The 24,680-nt window shown below is 37.0% G+C and overlaps 1 protein-coding gene across 12 annotated transcripts in view; it reads left to right on the top strand.

Annotated features, from left to right (window-relative positions):
* The window catches only part of WWP1 (WW domain containing E3 ubiquitin protein ligase 1), a 139,243-nt gene that overhangs the window by 49,461 nt on the left and 65,102 nt on the right, over positions 1-24,680 (top strand). For 10 of the 12 annotated variants that reach the window (XM_013996633.2, XM_021089149.1, XM_013996632.2 and 7 more), the window contains 3 exons: positions 8,167-8,304; positions 8,399-8,465; positions 11,969-12,153. In XM_013996633.2, coding sequence (XP_013852087.1) covers positions 8,167-8,304; positions 8,399-8,465; positions 11,969-12,153 — 390 coding nt within the window. The remainder of the gene's footprint in view (positions 1-8,166; positions 8,305-8,398; positions 8,466-11,968; positions 12,154-24,680) is intronic. The other 2 variants (XM_021089148.1, XM_013996631.2) reach the window with 1 other exon arrangement.

Genomic DNA, 24,680 nt, shown 5'->3' with positions numbered 1-24,680 from the left:
CTCTTTTAAATTGTATAAACTTAAAGTTATTGCTTATGATTTAATTGAGCAGAATATGCTCTGTGGAAAAATAAAGTTTTATAAACATTCACATATAGCTGAAGTGAGTGGCTTCAGAAATTGTAGCAATAGCAGCATCCTGTATACTCTAGGCATTATTTCAACTTGTATCTTCACAAGGTCTTCCCTGTGTGTGTTTCTGTGTCCAAATTTCCTCTTCTTAAAAGGACACTTGTCATATTGGATTAGGGCCACTTAATTACTTTTTTTTTTTTGTCTTTTGTCTTTTTAGGCCACACCCATGGCATATGGAAGTTCCCAGGCTAGGGGTTGAATCAGAGCTGTAGCCACCAGCATACACCACAGCCACAGCAATGTGGGATCCTAGCTGTGTCTGTGACCTACACCACAGCTCACAGCAATGCTGGATTGCTGACCCACTGAGCAAGGCCGGGGATCAAACCCTCATCCTCATAGATGCTAGTCGGGTTTGCCAACCGCAGAGCCACAACTGGAACACCTTAATTACCTTTTTTTTTTTTGTCTTTTGTCTTTTGTTGTTGTTGTTGCTATTTCTTGGGCCGTTCCCGCGGCATATGGAGGTTCCCAGGCTAGGGGTTGAATCGGAGCTGTAGCCACCGGCCTACGCCAGAGCCACAGCAACGCAGGATCCGAGCCAAGTCTGCAACCTACACCACAGCTCACAGCAACGCCGGATCGTTAACCCACTGAGCAAGGGCAGGGACCGAACCCGCAACCTCATGGTTCCTAGTCGGATTCGTTAACCACTGCGCCACGACGGGAACTCCCTTAATTACCTTTTTAAAGATCCTGTTTCCAAATATAGACAGCTTCTGGGGTCCCAGAGGTTAGGACTTAAAATGTATGACAGTGGGATAGGTGTGAGGTGGTGGGGGGAACACAATTCAGCCTACAACAAAAGGAAAGTAAATTAATTTCAAGAAATTAAATCCATGATGATAGAATCATAGTACTTTAAAGGCAGAAGAAACCTTTGAGCATAGATCCCAGGCACTCATTGAGTAAATAACTTAATCTAAATGACTTGCTGAAGAACAGAAGTAATTACAGAGTTTTGGCTAGAGCACAGGTTTTCTTATTCTTAGTTGCTTAATATTGAGTAAAAGTAATAGAAAATTAATATGGTTCTAAAAATACACTCATACTTGGTAAAATCCTTGGGGGCCTTTGATTCAGCCTCTTGGTTTGGCACTTGGACATTGTCTGTCTTCAAATTTATGAGGCTAATTCTTCCTATACTAAGAGGCCTTGACATTTTCTTCTCATAAATTCATGTTTTTATGTATTGCTTATCCTGATATTTTTAGGGTAAGAGCGGAGGATTAATTCATTTGAATAGGTATTTCTTCTGTATTTGAGGATAGTTACTTATTTAGCTTTCGTGGTGAAATATGAGTTGTTACCAGCCATCCATCGCCTTAAATAAAGCCCACACCTAAACTAACATGAAACCATTTTATTATCCCAGTAAAAATCCAACTGCAGCTTACTAGAGAAATGCTTTCACTTTTTCATAAATAAATCCTAGTGATTCTGCAAGTCCTTAGCCTTCATTTGTTTCCTGTAATAAGCCTAGTTGGATGGCATCAAAACCCATGTAGTCCTCTAATACATTGTCTCAGAATGTTGTGGATTTAAGCCTTCATTTGCACCTGAGCCTTTAGTTATGTGTTCAGATCACTTGAACACCATTCTAAATTATGGAAATTATTTAATTGGCTCTGCAGAGATATGTGCTGTCTTTGGCTCTTTTTCTTTATGTCACTAGCACTAGATAGTGTTATCTGAAGTCTTCCGCTCAAACCTACTGTTCTAAAATTGCAGAGGAAAAATCCCTCTATTGTTAAGGATAAACAAAACCAGACACTAACTAAAGTGATAATCACAGATTTTAATCAGTAATATACTCTTGCAATAAGGAAGAGGGTCCAGGTTGGTCTGATCTCAAAACTTAAATTATACAGAGGTAACTGGGCCTTTCAAAGGGAGATCAAGGGAGTAGAGGGGGTGGTGAATGGAAGCCAGATAAATCAGGCCAGGGTCGATCAGTGTAAATGCAAGTAGGCCAGCTTCTCTGCTGGTTTAGAATTCTGTTCTCCTGCAGAGACTGAGACCAAGGCCCTGTCCTTCCTGATAATATTTTGGAGGAACGGCTTTCAGGTCCTTGACACTCCTGAGTAGAAGACACATGTACATCTCAGAGGGAAAGAGGAAGGATCCACCATTAATAATCCACCCTTCTTAATAAATGCTCTTAGAAATGGTGGTTGGGGACATATCAGTGATGTTGTAACAACCAGCAAATTCTTTCAGGGTAGACTAGGGTCATCCTTGAATTGTTAGAACTATATTAGTGTTTACTAAAGTCTCTTAATATTGGAAGGAGTGGGGTAGATGAAATCTTCTGTGCTGAGAGTTTGCAGTTTTTATTTATTTATTTTTGTCTTTTTTAGGGCCACATCTACAGCATATGGAGGTTCCCAGGTTAGGGGTCTAATCAGAGCTCTAGCAGCCGGCCTATACCATAGTGAGAGCAACGTGGGATCCAAGCTGCATCTGTGACCTACACTCACGGCAACTCCAGATCATTAACCCACTGAGCAAGGCCAGGGATCGAACCCACAACTTCATGGTTCCTAATTGGATTCATTTCCGCTGTTCCATGATGGGAGCTCCAGTTTGCAGATTTTAAGGCCAAGTTTGAGGCCTAGTTGAGAAAGATGCCTGAGAGGAGCCTGACTAGAGTTTGGTCAAGGAAAAGATCTTTTTCATTGTATTCTTGGTGAAAAGTCTAAAGGTAGTGCAGCTAATTCCAAGGTTGGCATGAATACAGAACTTTATATTTCAGTTTTGAAACTGACAGAGTCGCTTTAGACACTCCAAAGAGGAGTCACATGGCTGTCTTTCAAATACTGGAAATTACACTGAGGATTTTTCTTTTTTTTTTTTTCTTTTTTTTTTTTTTGATGTAGGTAGCTTTTGTCAAAAAATATATTTTGCAATCCATTAAGATCAAATTGAATTATGTCAAAAATGATTTACAGTGAAAAATTATCTCTTTAAATCACATGGTAGGAAAACACAGTAGTGAAATGTGTTATTTATGATAGAAGACAGAGCATAGTCAAATAATATTAGAAATTTTGCTTTTGGTCTTGTTTACTTAACTAATACGAGTTATTTGTTTAGTTTATTACTAAGTCTTAAGTTCTCTTTTTACAATTCACTTAGTATCAACACAAACTAAGATATTTTAAAGCCAAGTTTTGAACAAGTAATATTTTCAGAACTGGTGGTATAAATGCAGTTCTATCTTTAGAAAGGTTTTTAGCATTGAAATTATTAGGGCAGAGAGAATGACCAGGTTTAAGCCTCTAGCTATGCATAGCTGTCTAGTTGCCTTCCTAAAAAGTTATATGATTTGTACACAAAATGTAGCATATGAGAGTGCCAATTTGGAAATATTTGCCACACTGGTAGATAAATATTTTTCTTATCAAAATATTTCTTTAATTATTAGTAACATCAGATATTGATTGTATTTTATCATTTGTGATTTTCTATAATCTGTGCATTTTTAAAAATTAGGTTGTTCCTTTTTTCCCCTCATTGATTTATAAAAGCACTTACTATTTTTTCCCAGTTAATCATTTCCCTCTTTATTTTTTTATCCTGTTTTGATTTATAGAACTATAACATTATTTCAGTCATTACAGTTTATTCGTTTTTCATTGTTATTATTCTCAAAGAATCCTTTCCAGTCTTTAGTTATCTAATTTTCACCCACATTTACTACTTTATTTTTACTTTAATTTCTTATATAAATTCTGAAATTTATTTTGTTGCATGACAGGAAGTGGGAACTTTGTGAGTTATTACGTATTGACTCATGATGTAATGGAAAGACCTAAGATTCAGAAAACCCGGTTTTTCTTGGGACTGTTACTCACAAGCATTTGTAACCTAATGCACTTGTTGCTTTCTAAATTTCTGTTACAAGCATATCTGTGTGCATGTTGGCCAGCCTCCACAGTGGCCCTTATGCATCCCTACCTTTTGCTGTTTCATACATTTGTGAATTCCCTTCCCACATTGAAGCTTAGATGGCCCGTGTTACAGGTAGGACATGCAGAAGTGATGGTGTATGACCTCTAAGACTTGCTCAGTGAAGATACTTCAACATTTGCCCTGGAAGCTTAGAAACCAGTCACCATTGTGAAGACTTGACAAGCCCTGCAGGTCTCAGGTGGAGAGGAACTGAGGCTTGTTCTCAGCAGACAGCACCTGCTTGTCAGCTGTGTGTAAGAGCTACCTTTTAGGCAGATTTCCCACCCCTCCCAAATTCTTGGCCAACAGAAACCATGACCAATAAGGAGTGGTTATTGTTATTTTAAGTGACTAAATTTTAGGATAGTATGTTACTTAGCAATAGATAATACAGTGTGCAAGCAGTGTTCAAAAATAGCTTCAGAATGCAATTCTGAGCTAAATCTAATTTTGTAAAGTGCCATGAAAACCAAGATTTTTGAAGATCTTTTGTTTTTTGTAGGGACAGAATATGTTTTTAACAAGTCCATGAAGAAAGGATAAATTATCTAGTCATATATGTAGCTTCTTAGAGACTCAGGTTCAGATTGTTCTGTGGTCCAATTAAAACTACGGGGGAATGTCTAGGAGGTAGAGAAAAATCAGCTGCTGCCTTGTAAGCTTCCTCAGGATAACCCTATCTTTATTTTAAATGTTAAGTACCTTCCTTCTGTCAGAGACTGAGAATACATCACTGAATTAGATGAGCAGGATCTCTGCTCTGTTGGAGGCTTCAGTTTAGTTGGGAAGGTGGACCCTCCTCCCCCCAAATTCTGGTGTAAGTCCATTGAAGGAAATCAGTGAAGTAGAGATAGAAAAGAGGTCTACTTTAGGTTGCTCAGACTTTATCCTACTTTGCCAGAGTGCAGTATCTGGCACAGATTAGGCATTCACATATTGAATGGATGAATATGTCTGCTTATACTGAAATAGAATAATACCCTCATATTCTGCCTCCTCACACCCTTCCACACACAGATGATAATTATTTATGTGATAGTCCTCCCAATTGTATGACTCAGAAATGTTATATCCCAGTCTTCCATGTTTAAGATTGTGAAAGGCTAGAGGTTATAAATAACCTTCCATTGCAGAAAAATTAGGTCCTGGATGGGACAAGTTTTTGTGGCATTGATGATTTTGCAAAGAGATAAGGATGGTCTCCAAAGGCTTCCCTTCTTCCAAAAAAAAAAAAAAAAAAAAAAAGTAAAGAAAACCTCATGAACAGAATAGAATAGTGGCTGGTACTAAGCTCAATTTTCAGGATACTGAGCTTTTGGCTGACAGCCAGAGAGGGGAGCTGAGCTTGGACTTCTGTAGTCTAGACTACAGAATTAGAAATAGACCCTGCCCATGCTAAAGCCTTAGTTTATTAACCCTTAGGTTATTATCAGAGAGTGAAGTTGTCATCAAAGGTTATTACAAATTTTAAGAAGCTATCCATGAGCAGAGGTTGGCAAACATTTTCTATAAAGGGCCAAGTGGTAAATATTTAGGCTTTGCAGACCATACTATCTCTATTGCACCAGCTCTTCATGTCTTCCGTTGTAGTGGGAAAGTAGCCATAGGAAGTATGTAAATGAATAACCATGGGCTGTGTTCAAATAAAACCTTATTTACAAAAACTGGTTACGAGCTAGATTTGACCTATGGTCTATATAGTTTGCTGACCCCTGGAATAGAAGGTGGAGTAAAGGATAATGGCTATATGTTTTTGAACACTGATGAAAAATAAATCCATGGATTCATAATACCTGAAGCAAGATGATTAAAAAAAAGTTATGCCTTCATCAGAGTGAAATGCATGATATCAAAGACAAAAAAGTAGCTATAGAGAAAAACAGATCTTTTGCAAAGATTTATAAATTAGATTTGCATAGTCAGCAGTTATAGTAGAGAAGATAGTGGAAAAATATCTTTAAAGAGTTGAGAGAACCGTTATCAGTGTAAAGTTACGTGCCCAACAGATCTTTCAAGGATGGGAATCCAGACATTTACAGGTAAAAAAATGAGAGAATTTACCATGAAGAGACCCACTCTAAAGGGATTTTGAAAGGCTATTCTTATTCTTAATTAATTCTTATTCTACTCAAACAGCTAAATATTGTAAGAACAAATGCTAAACCTCCAAATTTCAGATACTTTTTTTTTGCCTTTTTTGGGGGCTGCACCCACAGCATATGGAAGTTCCCAGGCTAGGGGTCACATCAGAGTTGTAGCTGCTGGCTTGTACCTCCAGCCACAGTTAACACCAGATCCAAGCCACGTCTGCGACTTGCACCATAGCTCACTGCAACGTCAGATCCTTAACCCACTGAGTGAGGTCAGGGATCAAACCCTCTTCCTCATGGATGCTAGTCGGGTTCGTTACCACTGAGCCACAACGGGAACTCCCCTGATACTTTGAATAGAGAAGGGTGACAGAAATGAAATAGAATGGTCAGTATATATTGTTAGCATCTAAAGCTAAAATTCATGCTTTAGTAGGATTTTTTTTTTGTACTTTGATATTTCCTCTAGTTTCTGTAACTGCTTTTATTAATGTTGATTTTGTGAGTGGGAATGAGGTTTATGGTAGTGCAGATGGCTGTGATAAGTATTCTACAAGGTTTTCTTTATTACATAGTTCTTAAATTTTTTGCAAAGGATTGCTGTCTAGCAATTAATGGTTCCATGCTTTTTTGTCATTTCTGTGCTTGCATAATTAGTATGTTTATGTTAGGTATTTGGTAAATGGAAAAAAATCCCAACTTTATTAAATATAGGAAAGACCAAAGTCAAGGACATAATCTGAAAAGAAGTATGTTCCATGATTTTATTTTAATTTAATTTAATTTAATTTTATTTTATTTTATTTTTGTCTTTTTGCCTTTTCTAGGGCCGCACCCTCAGCATATGGAGGTTCCCAGGCTAGGGGTCGAATTGGAGCTGTAGCCGCCGGCCTGCACCAGGGCCACAGCAACGCAGGATCCGAGCCGAGCCTGTAACCTACACCACAGCTCACGGCAATGCCAGATCCTTAACCCACTGAGCAAGGCCACGGATCGAACCTGCAACCTCATGGTTCCTAGTCGGATTCGTCAACCACTGAGCCACGATGGGAACTCCCTGTTCCATGATTTTATAAGTGAACGTCAGATTGAAATATTTGGCCTCTTTTTGGATAATAAAGGAATCACTAATAACTTTTGATATATATATATATATATATATATATATATATTCATTCTGTAGGATAGAAGAGGTTGAAGCAGAGTGACTTAGTTTAAGTAAGAATAAGTATCTTTTTTCTTTTTTTAATTCTTAAATGATTTTTATTTTTTCCATTATAGTTGGTTTATAGTGTTGTGTCAATTTTCTGCTGTACAGCAAAGTGACCCAGTCACAAAGACATATATACTTTCTTCTTCTCACATTATCCTCTATCATGCAAGAATAGATATCTTAATAATAGGGAGAAATATTTGGCCCTTACATGAAAAAGAAATAATAAACTATTACCATTTACTGAGCACTTAACTGTGTGTCAGATGTGGTACCAAGAATTTTCCATATGGTTTTTCATTTGGTCATTATGACAGTCTCTTCAATTTGATGCTCTTGTTGTCTCTGTTTTGTAATGAAGAAACTGAGGCTTTAAGTAGTTTAACTACCTAATTAAAGTACAGCTAGAATTAGGAACCAAATCCCCTAATTCTCCTGCAAAAATTTTGCCTCAACCGTAAGTCTAATGTGGTACCTTGGACCAAAGAATAAGTTCAGGCATTTGTTGAACGTACTGCTATTCATTTGTTCTCTGAGATTTAAACTGTGCAAAGGAGGAATTAAAGATGATAATGAAAGTATGTGGTAGAGGAATTGGAGTTATTCAACTAGATATGAAAGTGACCCTGTTGTAGTATAGAAGGTTCTACTGATAAAAACACAAATCCTTCCACATGTAGCCATCAAACACTGAATTTACATAATTTTGATTTCTAAAATACCTCTCTGTATGTAACAAAACCTTTTACCTTTTTTTTTTAATTTTTTCCTTAGTGGAAAGAGTGAAAGAACAATTAAAACTTTCCTTGGAAACCAAGAACGGTGTAGTGCAAACTGGTGAATTAACAGTAGTGCTTGATGGACTGGTGATTGACCAAGAAAATATAACAAACCGCAACTCATCTCCAACCAGTAAGCTCACTCTATGTGCATTTAAAATTTGAGGGGAAAAAAAAACCCAGCAAGAAGTATATAAAACCTAGTTTCTCTCTTTTTTGTCATTCAGTAGAAATACAGCAAAATGGTGATGCCTTACATGAAAATGGAGAGCCTTCAGCAAGGACAACCACCAGGTAGAATGTTTTATCTTAGTATTCGTGGCAAAGTAATCTAAGATTTCCCATGTTAGAGGTTTAAACTATAACCCTAGTTTAGAGTTTGCCATAGAATTTAAAAGCTTTTTATCTAGGCGTGCTATTTGGTTGAATTCCTTTCAAAGTAGTTTTTTTTTTTTTTAAACAACTTCATTGAGATATAATATATATATTTAAGGATGAAGCATATATTGCAATGGTTTTTAATCTGAGTTGTGTGACCATCACCACTGTCTAATTCTCATCACCCTCAAAAAGAGGGTACCCATGAGCAATCACTCTCCATTCTTCTCTCCTCCCAGCTCCTGGCAGCCACTAAGCTTTCTGTCTCAATGGATTTGCTTGATCTGGCCATTTCCTGTAAATGGTATCATGTAATACTTGACCTTCTGTTACTGGCTGCTTTTTCTTAGCATAAGGTTCATTTGTCAGTACTTTTTTTTTTTCAAAATGACTTTTTAAAATCTGTATTTAGGCATATTGTATCACAGTAAATAGAATCAGATTATGTGGGAAGATGGTTATATTATTGCTGTCTGAATTGGCAGCTTCCTGTAATCACTAGAAGGTAGATGTTGCAAAGATTGTGGTATCCTCTCAGAGATCACCCTGCCATCTCAACAACTCTCATACATTCACATTTGATGGTGATTGATAGACTCTTTCTTTCTTCCTCTTTTCTCTCTCTTTCTTTCTTTCTTTCTCTCTCTCTCTCTCTTTCTTTCTTTCCAACCTTCCTTCCTTCTTCCCTTTTTGTTTATGGCCTTATCTGTGGCATATGGAAGTTCCTGGGCCAGGGATTGAATCTGCTGCAGCTGCAACCTATGTCACATCTGTAGCAGTGCCAGATCCTTTAACCCACTGTGCTAGGCCAGGGATCAAACCTGCACCTCAGCAGTGACCCAAGCAACCACAGTCCGATTATTAACCCATTGAGCCACAGTGGGAACTCCAGCAGAGACTTTCTGTTTGAAATCATTTAAATTAGAATAAAAGCATGTAATAGGTCAAATGTAATGAAATGAACACCTGAAAACATGAAAACATACTGCCGTGAAATTGACTTACTCCTTTTGAAAAAGCATGCTGGTGATATATGTATGACAAAGTGTGACTTTGATTAATCTATAAAGTTACTAATATCATTACTCCTAAATTACTATTATATAATTTTCATAGAGCACTTGAATAGATAAGTATTTCTTCTGAATATATATTTGGCTTAAATAAATATATTTATTTAGCGTCCATATTATAATTTACATTGAGAAAATTGACTGAAACAGTACAACAATTTGGTAGATTAAAATATATTAGCCTGTGTTTGTGTGTGTGTGCATATATATATATATATATATATATATATTTGTTTTTATGAGTTTTGAAATACAATTTTAGTTAAGTAAAGGGGCTTGAATGAATCACTACCAACCTAAAATCTAGTATTGTTTATTACATAGTAACACATTTTGAATCAAAGATTAGTTTTACAAGACCAGGAGAATTTTAGTTGGGTTCTTTTACTTGGATTCTGGGATCACTGGTCCTTGCTGGGTGGCTTGGGGAAGGATGTACAAATCAGAATCACTTGGGAGCTTTTTTCAGACTTTACCTGCCTAAAGTTCCTGAATACATCTCATTCCAAATATATAGGTGATGAGGGAAAAGAGAGTGGCATTCATTCATTTGTTCATATTGAGTGCCTGTTTGATGCCAGACACTAGTCCAAGCACTGAGGATGCTGGTCCTATTCCTGTGACATTTTCATTCTGATGGGATAGAGGTAGATGGTAAACAAGTGAAGAAATAAATCAGCTAATTGGAAGTAGCAATAAGAACTATCAAGTCATTGAAACACAGGACAGAGCGACAGGAATGGAAAAGAGCTTGTTTGAAATAGAAATGTCAAGGCGTCATCAATGAGAAAGTGCAATTTGAGCTAAAATTAAAAGGCCAAAAATATATCATTCATGCAGAGTTTTGAGGGATGAGCATTCCAGCAGAGGAAATAGCAAGAGAATAGACCCAGAGTTTATTTCTAGTCAGTTTATGCTCTGCAGATTTTTCTATCTCTAGAATGTAACATTTAATCTTTTTTTGATACTCTAGTAAGTCATTATAATTTTACTCCCTGTATATAATAACTTGTAACAAACATTTGAAGGATTTTTAGCATGTTTTTCATATACAGTAAACTTGATATACTGTCTGCTGCAAGGTGAACAAGAGGTGAATAAGAGGGAGCTTGGAGAGAAATAGATCAGAGAGAGAGAGAGAGAAGACTGAGATGTGATCTGATTTTTTTTTTTTTTTTTTTTTTTTAATTAAGGCTGCTCTGTGGAGAACAGATGCAGGATGACCTCTGTATTTGGAAAAACTCTCCTGGTCCCTTACATGATACTGCCAAGTTCCCTTTCCGCTGCCAATAAGATTTCAAATGTTTGACTTTGTAGTTGTATATCTATTTTATTTATATTGCAGTTATGTATGCACTATAAATTCTTCTAACCCTGGGATATAATATTTGGCTTTTTCTGATCATCATATTTTCATTATTTTAGTGCTGGTTCTTAATAATTTGTAATCAAGATTTGAAGACTTGGAGTTCCCGTCGTGGCGCAGTGGTTAACGAATCTGACTAGGAACCATGAGGTTGCGGATTCGGTCCCTGGCCTTGCTCAGTGGGTTAACGATCCGGCGTTGCCGTGAGCTGTGGTGTAGGTTGCAGACGCGGCTCGGGCTCGGATCCTGCATTGCTGTGGCTCTGGCGTAGGCCAGTGGCTACAGCTCCGATTGGACCCCTAGCCTGGGAACCTCCATATGCCGCGGGAGCGGCCCAAAGAAATAGCAAAAAGACAAAAAGACAAAAAAAAAAAAAAAAAAAAAAAAAGATTTGAAGACTTGTGCTTATTTTCCAGTATTCATAAAATTCCAATAATTTGGAATTGAATTGTATCAGTTTCATGGCCTTTTTGAAAATACTTTCAGAGCATTTTAAAATAAATACTTCAATGTACATTTATCTGACAGTGTGGATAAACTTAGAACTGAAAGTAATTTAAACTTTAATAAAAGTAATAAAAATGTAAAAAGCAAAAAGTAAAATGTTAAAAGTAATCAAGGGGTTCCTGCTGTGGCATAATGGGTTAAGAATCCAACTGCAGTGGCTCAGGTTGTTGTAGGGGCCTGGGTTCAATCCCCAGGCCCAGTGCAGTGGGTTAAAGGATCTGGCATTGCTGCATCTGCAGCATAGGTTGTGGCTGTGGCTTGGATTCAGTCCCTGGCATGGGAACTCCCATATACCATGGGTGTAGCCATTAAAGTAATCAAAGTATATCTTTTAATCATTGCTCTCTGTACCTGTCATTTTGCTTGAATGTGAAGAACTTGGTAAGTATTTCTTATGAAAATTCTGATGAAAAGTTATTTAATTTACTCAATTTATTAAAATAAGGCTTTTTTTTTTTTTTTTTTTTTTAAAGATCGGCTGCTGAAGGTACTAATGGAATAGATGACCATGTACCTGCAAACACTGTGGTACAAAACTCATGCTGTTCATACATAGTTAATGGAGACAACACACCTTCATCCCCATCTCAGGTTGCTGCCAGACCCAAAAACACACCAGCTCCAAAACCACTCACATCTGAGCCTGCCAGTGATACTGGTAAGTGTGGCTACTTATGATACATTACTTAAATGTGCTTAAAACTGATTAAATTTTATGTACCTATACCTACACTTCTCTTATTGTACGGTCTTTCTTAATCTTCAGTTTTGTGATAGGAATGTAAAGATGCCTGAAATTTTTTCTAATAACATGAACTTTTCTAGATTATTTAGGAAGATATTCCAAAAATATATTCATTTAGAAATAACATATTTCACTAAGCAAGTACTTATATGATAGCTAGAGTTTTAGGCTTTATGCCACACAAAAAAATACTATTTAATTCCTAATATAGAATGTATTTCTAAAAGAACGTTTGGGAATTCATTGCTTTGTTAGTATAGAGGGGCTTTTTCAATATACAAATATTTATTTCTTGGCATGTAACTTAGTAGAGAAATGTACTGAACTAATACAGCTCTCAGAAACTTTTATATTTTCTAAAAGTATTAATTCTATTATAGAAAGACTGCCTAGGGAATAAGTTCTTCTATGAACTCAGCTGTAGAATTCATATTTCATTTATTTTGTTTGAGTTTTATAAATTAACTCAGATTAATTTCTTAAAACTCAAATATCTTAGGACCTGATAAAGATTACTAGCATATGTCTTAGGCTAGAGTTGGAGTCCTGGTCTTTGATTCCAGAGGCTATATTCTTTCCTTTGTCTATTTATAGGAAAGTATTCAAAAGTAGAAACATGTAAAGAAGTAATTTAGAAATTAAATGAAAATAGATGGGTTTTATAGATAAGACTTGTGTATTTATACATGGAACTGACATATGAATGATTTTTTTTTAATTTTAATTTGTTTATTAATACTGTCCTTTTAAAAAAAAAAACATGGACTTAAAGATCCTAGGTACCCACAATAAGTAGACTTTTTAGTCCTTAATTTCAGGTGCCTGGAAAATGAAGAGAAGATAAACACAGATAACCGGGGTGAAATTAGAGAGCCGAATGTATTTATTTTCTGATCCTGGTCTCCTTTCTAGTAAGAACATTTGTTTCAGATTTATTAGCAAAGCAGAAAAGAAAACATCATCTTAAATTATTCAAAATTGTCTCTAAGTTAAGAATCAGACCAGTCAAAACAGCTACTATTCCTGATATTCCTTTTGTGGATCGATATGAAAAGGCACCATATTGTGAACATCCTCAGTAATTCCAAGAAAGTAAATGCGGCATTGAGTTACATAGTGCTCTGACTTCCATCATCTATCCTAAATTAAATATTAAAGTTTCAAAAAACAGTCTGGGAAAGTACCTTTAGGACAGACAAAATTAAATATCACATACAGAGAAACAGTTTATCTGAGTAACAGAGCTCCTCACAGTAAACAGAAATCCAGTGCTTTCTGTCTGTGGATTTTTAGGTTATCAAATATCGTATTTATCCATACCACAACGTGTGCGCGCACACGCACACACACACTAGTTTTCCAGTTATAAAGGTATTTACATTATCAAAGTGTAACTTTCTTGAGAACACACCAAAGAGGTTGAAAAAATGAAAATAACCTTTATGTGACTAGAGTTGATTTGTTATATGGGATTATCATTGGATTCAGAATGGTGGATCCAATTATATTCTTTCTGGAAGTGATTAGTATTAGTACGGCTAATACTTTAGGGTTAGTAATTAGTAGGTAGTAGGGCTAATTATTAAGTTCACTCCTTATTAATGAGAAGTGTAATAATGTTGAATGCTCATTTCAGAAAGGCTTATGCCACCATTCTATTTCATTCTCGTCATCACCTTTCATCTAAAGTCTATGGAATTTGGGGGTTCCACTTGTGGCATAGCAGGTTAAGGATCTGGCATTGTCACTGCAGTAGCTCAGGTTGTTGCTATGGCACAGTTTTGATCCCTGGCCTGGGAACTTCCACATGCTGTGGTTACAATCAAAAAGAAGAAAATAAATAAAGTGTATGGAGTTTGGGGATTTAGCTCTTCTTCCTAGAATATTTTAGCTATTAGAGTTGGAGAAGGACTTACTGACTCCCCCCTTCATTGTAGAATCTCTTACTTCTATTTTACAGCTTTTAAATACATTATAGACTCTCTCTCCTGGGCACAGATTCACTTTCCACATTCTTCGTCTTATTTATCCTTTCCTAAAATTTCAAAGTGAAAATAAAACACACACATGAGGGACTAGAAATGAAGGCTCCATTGTAAACAATTCCCATGGCATTCATAATAATTGCAAAGAAGCCTAAGAGTAACAGTTAACATTTGTGCTACATGTTTTACCCACTGTATATCCATTTACTGACTGAACTCTGAAATAGGTGCTGGTGTATTTTGTCTGGAAGTGACTGAGGCCCAGAGACACCCCAGATAGTAGAGGAGCTGAATTTGGCATCCAGCTTTATGGCTTTCAGCTCTGGTTTCCTGTTCATTTGGATGTGTGTGATTTTTATAGTGCCTTACAGTTGTACTGTTCATCTTTTATACCATGATATGCTTCAAATAATATTCTTTTAATCAGCTTAGTGTTGTGTTTGCATGTTCTCTGATTATTGTTGGTGACATCAGACAGAACAACCCAACTGTCATCGTTCCATTGGCTGGTTTACAGAGACTTCCGGAACCTGCTCTGTTGGTAGCAACCACTTTAACCATTGTCTTATGTATGATTTGTCATTTCTTAGGAGGGGGATGATGAATTCAGGTATCTTTTCAAGGAATGGAGTAATCTCTTTAAGGTGCTGGTATAGAAATGGTATTCTTTTTTTCTAGTCAAGATTTAAAAATCAGTTTTCATTGTTGGAGTGATATATTTTGTGTATTTTGTGTTGGAGTGTGTGACTTTTGTGTATAATGTATTACATACTATAACATATTATTCTAACATACTAAAATCTTTAGAGCCAAAGGTTATATATAGTGGTAAACTCTTACGATGGCAGTATGACTAGGACTGAGTGGATTTATCATGCTTAGTGTGAGTATTCCTACGTTTTGCTGCAGAAATAATATTGGGTTTAATTAATAGTGTATAGCCCCCAATCCTGCTTCATATGAGTGTAATAGAAAATATAAGTGCCATACTGCCTTCCTAAATTCTGTTAAGTTATAAATTCTGGAACGTACTTGGCCCTGAGAGTTTCAGGTAAGGGATTGTGGGCCTCTGCTAAGGAGTTTAAGACAAATGATTTCTTTTACCAGAGACAGTATTGTACCTGAGGGCTTTTGGAGAGGTAGGTGTTTCTTCCACCCCCATTCTTCTGAGTCTTAGGAGGATGAATTTGATAAGTTTAGTTGGTAAATATTGGTACTTATTTTAAGGTAAAATGGAAGGCAGTCATGATTGAAAAGATTAGATTTGGCTTCTAACATGATTAGATTCAAATCTCAGTTCTGCCGCTTAACACTTTAACCACATGACCTTGGACATTTATGTTCTCCATTTATAAGAGACTAGTAATAATGCCTTACAGATTTGTCTTAAAGATTAGTGGGATAATAAATTTAAAACATCTACCATACTCCTAGGACAGTAGTATTTAAGAAAAGTATTCTTTCCTTTTTTTTTTCATTTTTTGAAGTTTTATTGACATAGTTGATTATTTCTGCTCTACAACAAAATGATTCAGTTATACATGTATACTCATCCATTCTCTTTCAGATTCTTTTCCCACACAGATTATCACAGAATACTGGGTAGAGTTCTCTGAGCTATTCAGCAGGTCACCGTTGGTCAATCATTCCACATAACTCATTGTGCATATGCCAATCCTAAACCCCCAGTCCATCCCCCCCTGCACCACCTGCCCCCCTTTGGTAACCATAAGTTTGTTTTCAAAGTCTGTGAGTCTGTTTCTGTTCTGCAAATGAGTTCATTGTATCTTTTTTTTAGATTCCACATCTAAGTGATATCATATGTTTGGCTTTCACTGTCTGAATAACTTCACTTAGTATGATAATCTTTATGTCCATCCATGTTGCTGCAAATGGCATTCATTCTTTTTTTGTGGCTGAGTAATACTGCATTGTATGTATGTACCGTATTTTTATCCATTCCTTTGTCGATGGACATTTAGGTTGCTTCAGTGTAAATAATGCTGCAGTGAACATTGGGGTGCATGTATCTTTTGGAATTATGGTTTTCTCTGGGTAGAGGCCCAGGAGTGGGATTGCTGAATTATATGATAGTTCTAATTTTAGTTTTTTGAGGAACCTCCATACTGTTTTCCATAGTGATTGTACCAATTTAGATTCCAACCAACAGTGTGAGAGGGTTCCCTTTTCTCCATACCCTCTCTAGCATTTGATTGTAGATTTTTTGATGATGGCCATTCTGACTAGTGTAAGGTGGTACTACCTCATAGTAGTTTTGATTAGAATTGCTCCAATAATTAGTGATGTTGAGCATCTTTTCATGTGTGCTTTGGCCAACTGAGTATCTTCTTTGGAGAAATGTTTATTTAGATGTTTTGCCCATTTTTCAATTGGGTTGTTTGTTCTCTGTTGTTGAGTTATATGAATTGTTTGTATATTTTAGAGATTAATCCTTGTCATTTGCTTCATTTGCAAATATTTTCTCCTATTCTGTGGGTTGTCTTTTTGTTTTATGGTTTCATTTGCTGAGCAAAAACTTTTATGTTTAATTAAGTCCCGTTTGTTTATTTTTCTTTTTTCTTTCATTACTCTAGGAAGTGGATTCTGAGGAGACATTGCTGTGGTTTGTGTCATAAAGTGTTTTGTAGTTTCTTGTCTTACATTTAGGTCTTTAATCCTTTTGGAGTTTGCTTTTGTGTATGGTGTTAGAAAGTGTTATAATTTCATTCTTTTGCATGTAGCTGTCCAGTTTTCCTAGCATTGCTTATTGAAGAAACTTCTTTTCTCCATCGTATATTCTTGCTTCTTTTGTCATAGATTTGTTGACCATAGGTGTGTGGGTTTATTTCTGGGATTTCAGTCCTGTTCCATTGATCTATATTTCTGTTTTTGTGCCAGTACCATACTGCTGTGATGACTCTAGCTTTGTGGTATAGTCAGAAGACAGGGTCCTGATTCCTCCACCTCCTAAAAGCTTTCTCAGGATTGCTTTGGCTATTCGAGGTCTTTCATGTTTCCAAACCAATTTAAAGTTTTTTGTTCTAGTTCTGTGAAAAATGCCATTGGTAATTTGATAGGAATTGCATTGAATCTGTAGATTGCCTTGGGTAGTATACTCATCTTGACCATATTGATTCTTCCAATCCAAGAGCAGGGTATCTTTCCATCTGTTTGTGTCATTTTGATTTCTTTCATCAGTGTCATAGTTTTCAGCATACAGATCTTTTTGTCTCTTTAGGTAGGTTAATTCTTAGGTATTTTATTCTTTTTGATGTGATGGTAAATGGGATTGTTTTCCTAATTTCTCTCTTCTGATCTTTCATTGTTAGTATATAGAAATGCAGTCAATTTCTGTGTATTAATTTTGTATCCTGCAGCTTTACCAAATTCATTGATGAGCTCTAACAGTTTTCTGGTAATGCCTTTTGGATTTTCTGTGTATAGTGTCATGTCATCTGCAAACAGTGATGGTTTTACTTCTTGCCTTCCAATTTGGATTCCTAAGAAAAGTATTAAATTTTCTTTCCCACTTTTTCCCCTACCCCTAGCTTCTAGTGGAAATGACTTTTTCTAGTGCCATAATTATTGTTTTATTAATAAAATAAATCAGAACTTAATATGGTTAGTTTTCAGGTAGAACTGATTTCGTAAGTTTATTAGACTATTGCTTGTAGCTCTTTGTTTTGAAATACAGATTCACAGAAAGTTGCCAAGAAATATATAGTGAGGTCCCACTCTCCCTACACCAGCCTCCCCCAGTGTTAACATCCTGTGTAATTACAGTACAGTATCAAAATCAGGAAATTCACATTAGCAAAATCCACATTTCACCAGTTCAACATGACGTGTGTGTGTGTGTTTCTGTGCAGTTTAATCATGTGCAGCTTGTCATAGGTAGCACTTTAATCCAGATAGATAACTGCACCATCTCCAAAGGCTCCCGTCCTCTCTACCTCCTTTAAAGCTATAACCATATTCAGTTTGAATTGATTTTTAAAGAAATTTAGTGTAAAAGTTCCTGTTGTGGCTCAGCAAGTTATGAACCTGACTAGTATCCATGAGAATGCGGGTTTAATCTCTGGCCTTGCTTCCATGATTTGTGCTATAGGTCTCAGATGCATCTTGGATCTTGCGTGGCTGTGGCTGTGGTATAGGCCAGCAGCTGCAGCTGCAATTCAACCCCTGGCCTGGGAACTTCCATAGGCCTCACATGGGGCTCTTAAAATAGAAAAAAAAGAAAAGAAAAAAAAAAAGAAACTTAGTATATATATTCAGGAAGTTTTTCATGTCATGCTTTTAAAAGGGAGTAAAAATGATACTCAGATACTCCAGTATTTCTACTTTTCCTGCTTTACTTGAATGAACTGTTAGAATGAATATAAATGCAGAGTGCCATGAGATGTACATACCATATTTTTTCATGGATAAGGAACCTGTGGTCCCTCCCTTCCTTCCCCTTCTCTTTTGTCTTTTTTGTTAGATTGTTCATTCAGTCATCCTTATATCATTTGTAAACAGGTATTTATTTGCAGCTCCTATAGACTGGATACTGCCTGGTAGCTATGGTACATGTATATCAATCAGAATTTCTCAACTTAGGGAGATCCCATTGTGGCTCAGTGGTAATGAACCCAACTAATATCCGTGATGATGGAAGTTCAATCCATGACCCCTCTCACAGTGTTAATCCAGCATTGTCATGAGCTGTGCTGTAGATTGCAGACATAGCTTGGATCTGGCCTTGCTGTGGCTATGGTGTAGGCCGGCATTTGCACCTCTGAATCAACCCCTAGCCTGGTAATTTCCATATGCCTTGGCTGCGGCCCTAAAAAAAAAAAAAAAAAAAAAAAAAAATTTCTCAGCTTTGGCACTATTGACACTTTGGGCCAGATAACTCTTTGTCATGGGTGGCTGTTCTTGTTTGTTTTAGGATTATAGCAGCATTCCTGTCCTGTACCCACTGAATGGCAGTAACATCTTCCCTTTTCCCTAGTCGTGACAACCAAATGCATCTCCAGATATTGCTAAATGTCTTTGGCGGGGTGGGGGACCAATTTGTCCCCAGGTGAGAACCACTGATATATATGTATATGTAATAGTAATCTCTCCAATCAAATACATGCTCCCAATACCCTCCTAAAAATTTCCCCTGTTATTAACATCTTGCATTGCTGTGGTACATTTGTTACAAATAATGAACCAGTATAAATGCATTATTAGTGAAAGTCCCTGGTTTACATCGAAGTTCCTTCTTGGTGTGTGTAGGTTTTGTGAGATTTGAGAAATGAACATTGCCATGTACCCACCATCGCAGTATCATACAGAATTGTTTCACCACTCTGAAAGTCCATCTCCTTCACCACACTGCTCTTTGTTGTCTCTGTAGTTTAGCCTTTTTCAGAATGTCATGTAGTTGGTATCATGCAGTATATAGCAATTGCACACTAGCTTCTTTCACTTAGAAATGTGCATTAGGGCTCCTCTGTGGTTTTTTTTTTTTTTTTTTTTTTTTTTTTTTTTTTTTGTCTTTTTGCCATTTCTTGGGCTGCTCTCGCGGCATACGGAGGTTCCCAGGCTACGGGTCTAATCGGAGATGTAGCCGCCAGCCTACGCCACAGCCACAGCAACTTGGGATCTGAGCCGTGTCTGCAACCTACACCACAGCTCGCAGCAACGCCTGATCCTCAACCCACTGAGCAAGGCCAGGGATCGAACCTGCAACCTCATGGTTCCTAGTCAGATTTGTTAACCACTGAGCCACGACGGCAACTCCATGCTCTGTGTATTTTCTTGGTGTGATACTTCATTTCTGTTTATTGATAAATAATGTTCCATTGTATGGATATACCCATAGTTTGTATATCCATACACCTGTTGAAGCATCTTGATTGTTTTAGCAGTTAATAGTAAAGCTGATGTAAACATTCATTGTGCAATTTTTGGGGTGGACATAAGCTTTCAACTCAATAGAGTTGAGGACAGTGACAGTGACTACGGAATTATTTGATTGATAAGAGTATGGTTATGTTTATAGGAAACTGCCAAAGTGTTATGCAAAGTGGCTGTATACTCTTTTGCATTACCACCAGCAGTGAATGAGAATTCTTGCTTTGCATCTGTGTCAGTATTTACTTTTTTTTTTTTTTTTTTGTCTTTTTGTTTTTTGAGGGCCACATCCGTGGCATATGGAGGTTCCCAGGCTAGGGGTCTAATCAGAGCTGTAGCTGCCAGTGTATGCCACAGCCACGGCAACGCCAGATCCGAGCTGCATCTTCGACCTACACCACAGCTCACGGCAATGCTGGATCCTTAACCCACTGATCGAGGCCAGGGATCGAACCCACAGCCTCATGGTTCTTAGATTCGTTTCCACTGCACCACAACGGGAACTCTAGTATTTGCATTTTGAGGAGAGTTTATTAATTTTTAAATTTTTTAACTACACTGAATATCCTCATCCAGAGATATCTTATGTTTCTTTCTCTATCCATTCTCTGTGTTTTAAAATGTCTCTTAGGAGTTCCCGTTGTGGCGCAGTGGAAATGTATCTGGCTAGGATCCATGAGGACACAGGTTTGATCCCTGGCCTCACTCAGTGGGTTAAGGATTTGGTGTTGCCATGAGCTGTGGCTGTGGCTCCGATCTGGCATTGATGTGACTGTGATGTCAGCCAGCAGCTGCAGCTCTAATTCGATTCCTAGCCTGGGAACCTCCATATGCTGTTGGTGCAGCCCTGAAAATAAAAAAAAATAAAATGTCTCTTAGGAGTTGCCTGGTGACTCAGCAGATTAAGGATCCTGCACTGTCGCTACTGAGGGTCCGGTTACTGCTGTGGCACAGATTCAGTCCCTGGCCCAAGAACTTTGGCATGTCATGGGCACAGCCAAAAATAAAAGGCAACAAAAATGAAAATAAATAAAAGGTCTCACAGTAATGTTTTTTAGTTTTCTTCAGATAGGCCTTGAGTGTAATCTTGATGTTGAACTTGTGCTGAAATGGTCAAATTAATACTGATTCTAATGGTCAAATTAATACTTTTTCAGTTGAGTCTCTTGTGTGTTTGAAATAAACAGTCACTCTCTAAATGAGTGTTACCATTTTATGTCCAGTATTATTCACTTCTTTCTTAAGGCATTGTCAGATATAATTGGCAGTTGAATTGGAGTGGTGATTGTGATCTTCCTTGTTTTGTTTTTGATGTTAATTTGTTCCTGATCTTGATAGAAGTTCTCCTGATGTTTTACTACTGATATTTCATGCTTATTGTAGGTTTCTGGTGGATGATCTAGATTATTTTTCTTGATTCCTCTTATCAATAGTTTTATCAAGATTTATCAAATACATTTTTGGTTTGTATTGAAAATAACTATGTGGCTTTCATCTTTTAACCTGTTGCCATAGTCAGTTTCCTAAAACAATTTCTTGATATTGAGCCGTCTTTTAATTTATTCAGTTTCAGGTTTAGAGTTATAGTACCCTTGCAGAATAAATTAAGAAACTCCATTTCTCTGTCTCCAGCAGTGTACTGTAACACTTCAGGCAATGTGGGGTTGATCTGTTCATTGAAGGCTTCATAGAACTTTCTCCAGAAACTAACTGAGCCTGGTGACTTTTGGAGGAATAGTATTAGGTCTTTCTTTCATCACCCTTTCTGTTTCTATTTTGATTTTTTTCAATTTATCTTTCTTTTGAGTTGGTGTAGTTAATGTATTTTTGATTTACTGATAAGTTATTCATGGTATTCTTAACACTATTCAAACTTTATTTTCCCTTATAAAACTTGAAAAGGTATATTTCATGGTGTTCTCCAGCTTGGCTGATAAGAAGTCATATAAAGCATTTGTTAAAAATACAGATTCCCAGGAGTTCCCGTCGTGGTGCAGTAGTTAACGAATGCGACTAGGAACCATGAGGTTTCGGGTTCAATCCCTGGCCTTGCTCAGTGAGTTAAGGATCTGGCGTTGCCGTGAGCTGTAGTATGGGTCACAGACGAGGCTCGGATCCCTCGTTGCTGTGGCTCTGGCGTAGGCCAGCGGCTATAGCTCTGATTCGACCCCTAGCCTGGGAAACTCCATATGCCGTGGGAGCGGCCCAAGAAATGGCAAAAAGACAAAAAATACATATACATATATATGTAGATAGATAGATATAGATTCCCAGATTCTTTCCTAGAGATTTCCCCTAGAGAGTCAGTAATTCTAGAATGAAAACTGAGATCTATATTTCTTAGAAGATCTCAAATGATTCTAATCAGGTAAGTTAGGAAATTCTGATCTACCATTTCCCCTTGGCTCTGGAACTGAATGCTAATTAAGCTCAAGTATTACTCTTTCCCAAATCCTTGGATACTTGTTATGTCAAATATTTGATATAATTATTTTCATTGCCATTAATTTCCCTAAATCTGTGATTTCATTATTATTTTTTTGTTTAACTGAATAATTATTTAGTGTTTTGTTTTTTTTTTTGTTTGTTTTTGTCTTTTTTTGCCATTTCTTGGGCCGCTCCCTCGGCATCTGGAGATTCCCAGGCTAGGGGTCTAATCGGAGCTGTAGCCACCGGCCTATGCCAGAGCCACAGCAACGAAGGAGCTGAGCTGCATCTGCCACCTACACCACAGCTCACGGCAACGCCAGATCCTTAACCCACTGAGCAAAGGCAGGGATCGAACCCGCAACCTCATGGTTCCTAGTCGGATTCGTTAACCACTGTGCCACCATGGGAACTCCTATTTAGTTTTTTTTTAATCTTCTAAGCAAAATTGGCTGTTGATGGAAGAGAGCTATCATTTTTATGGACACATAAGCATTAATTTTCTCACCAGTAAAATGGGAATAATGTTGATATCTGCCTCATAGCATTGTTCTATTGAGTATTAAATAAGATAACCCTTAAAAAATGTTTAACAGATTCTGCCAGACTTTTAGTAAACTTTTCAATAAGTTATATTTTGTTTGGTTTATAGTTTTATTAAATTATAGTCAGAATTTGGTCTTCTGATAGTAGAATTGGGATTTTCCTTTGGTCCTTTACATATGAGTTTTTGTAAAAGTTCTTAGATTGTATGGATGGAGGATGGATGACTCAAAACTGCCTCTGTAACTTTGTAATTTACAGCCAGTGTATTAACTATTATTAAATCCTTCATATATGTAATTAATATTTCAACTGATGTTCTTTTCATCTGCATAGTTTTGAGAGAGATATATTCAGTTCTTCCTCTGTGATTTGTCTTTATTTAACATTTATTGTTTTTGTATGCCAGGCAGATTGTAACTGTTGAGAATATAGAAGTGAACAAGTCTGACGAAGTGTACCCTGAACTCAATAAAAAATATATTTTAAAAAATATTTCATAATATGAGAAAGAAAAGTGAAGGTGGGGGAAATATAGCATTAAATGAGGCCTGTACTGCCTTTCTGAAGGTGTGGTTGAGCATGGGCTCTGCATGTTAGAAGAAGCCAGTCATGAGCTGTTCTGAGGCCATGGGAACTGCAAGTGTGCATCCCTAAATAGGAAGGGGTTTGCTCTCTTTAAGGAACAGAAAGAAGACCATAGTGAGAAGCCAGGTGTGGCTGTGGAGCAGACTATGTAGAGTCTGTCATGGGTCATGGGAAAGAGTTTGGGATTTATTCTGGTTGGGATTTATTCTGGTTGTAATGGGTGTGTTCAATTCATGACTGAAAAGATCTATTGTCTGCACTTAAAAGATTACTTTGGCTGCTGTTTGGAAATGGATTGGGGTTGGACAAGAGGAAGCAGGCAGAGCGGTTAGGACGCTGTTGTAGTAAACAAGAAGTGTGGAGCAGCAGGTAGTGGTGCAGATGGAGAGGAGCTGAGAGCACTCACAGTTGAATTATAGGAGAGAAGCTTTTGCCTTGACCAGCTGAAAGGTGTACTTAATAAATAATTTCTTTCTCTGTTTTTGTTTCGGGTGTGCTGTGTTTTAGTATGCATAGTTTATGATTCTTTGTTATTGGACTGGATTGTTGTGTCTCAGATATTCCTCTTTCCCCATTTAGTGTTCTTTTGCTTTGAAAAGACTAATGTGAATCTTTCTCTTTTGGAAATTCATTTCCACATTATTGAAGAGTAAAAGTTAAGTGAGACAATTCACTTTTGAACACGATACAGCAGTGCTGAGCATTATCTAAGAGATATCAGAATTTAGTCTGTGCACATTCTCTTCATATCTCCATGTTAAGTAGCGCTGTAAATATTTTATTTCTCATAATTTGTTATTGATTTTTTTTTTTCTCCCAAAGCCACTCTACCCTGCAGTTGGTATAGAACTTGAGGGGTTCTATTGTTCTTTTGCACTTACTGTTTGATTCCTTTGATACTTATTTTTCTTCTTCCCACCATTTAAATTTTCTTTAAAAATCTTCCTGAAGATTTCATTACTCTTGATAATGTCTCTTCCCCTATTTCAATTAGAACTTTGGTATGTAATT

Source organism: Sus scrofa, chromosome 4 (genome assembly GCF_000003025.6).
Source record: "Sus scrofa isolate TJ Tabasco breed Duroc chromosome 4, Sscrofa11.1, whole genome shotgun sequence".
Taxonomy (NCBI): domain Eukaryota; kingdom Metazoa; phylum Chordata; class Mammalia; order Artiodactyla; family Suidae; genus Sus; species Sus scrofa.
Note: the sequence above shows the minus strand (reverse complement) of the source record. Positions and strands in the feature narration are given on the sequence as shown.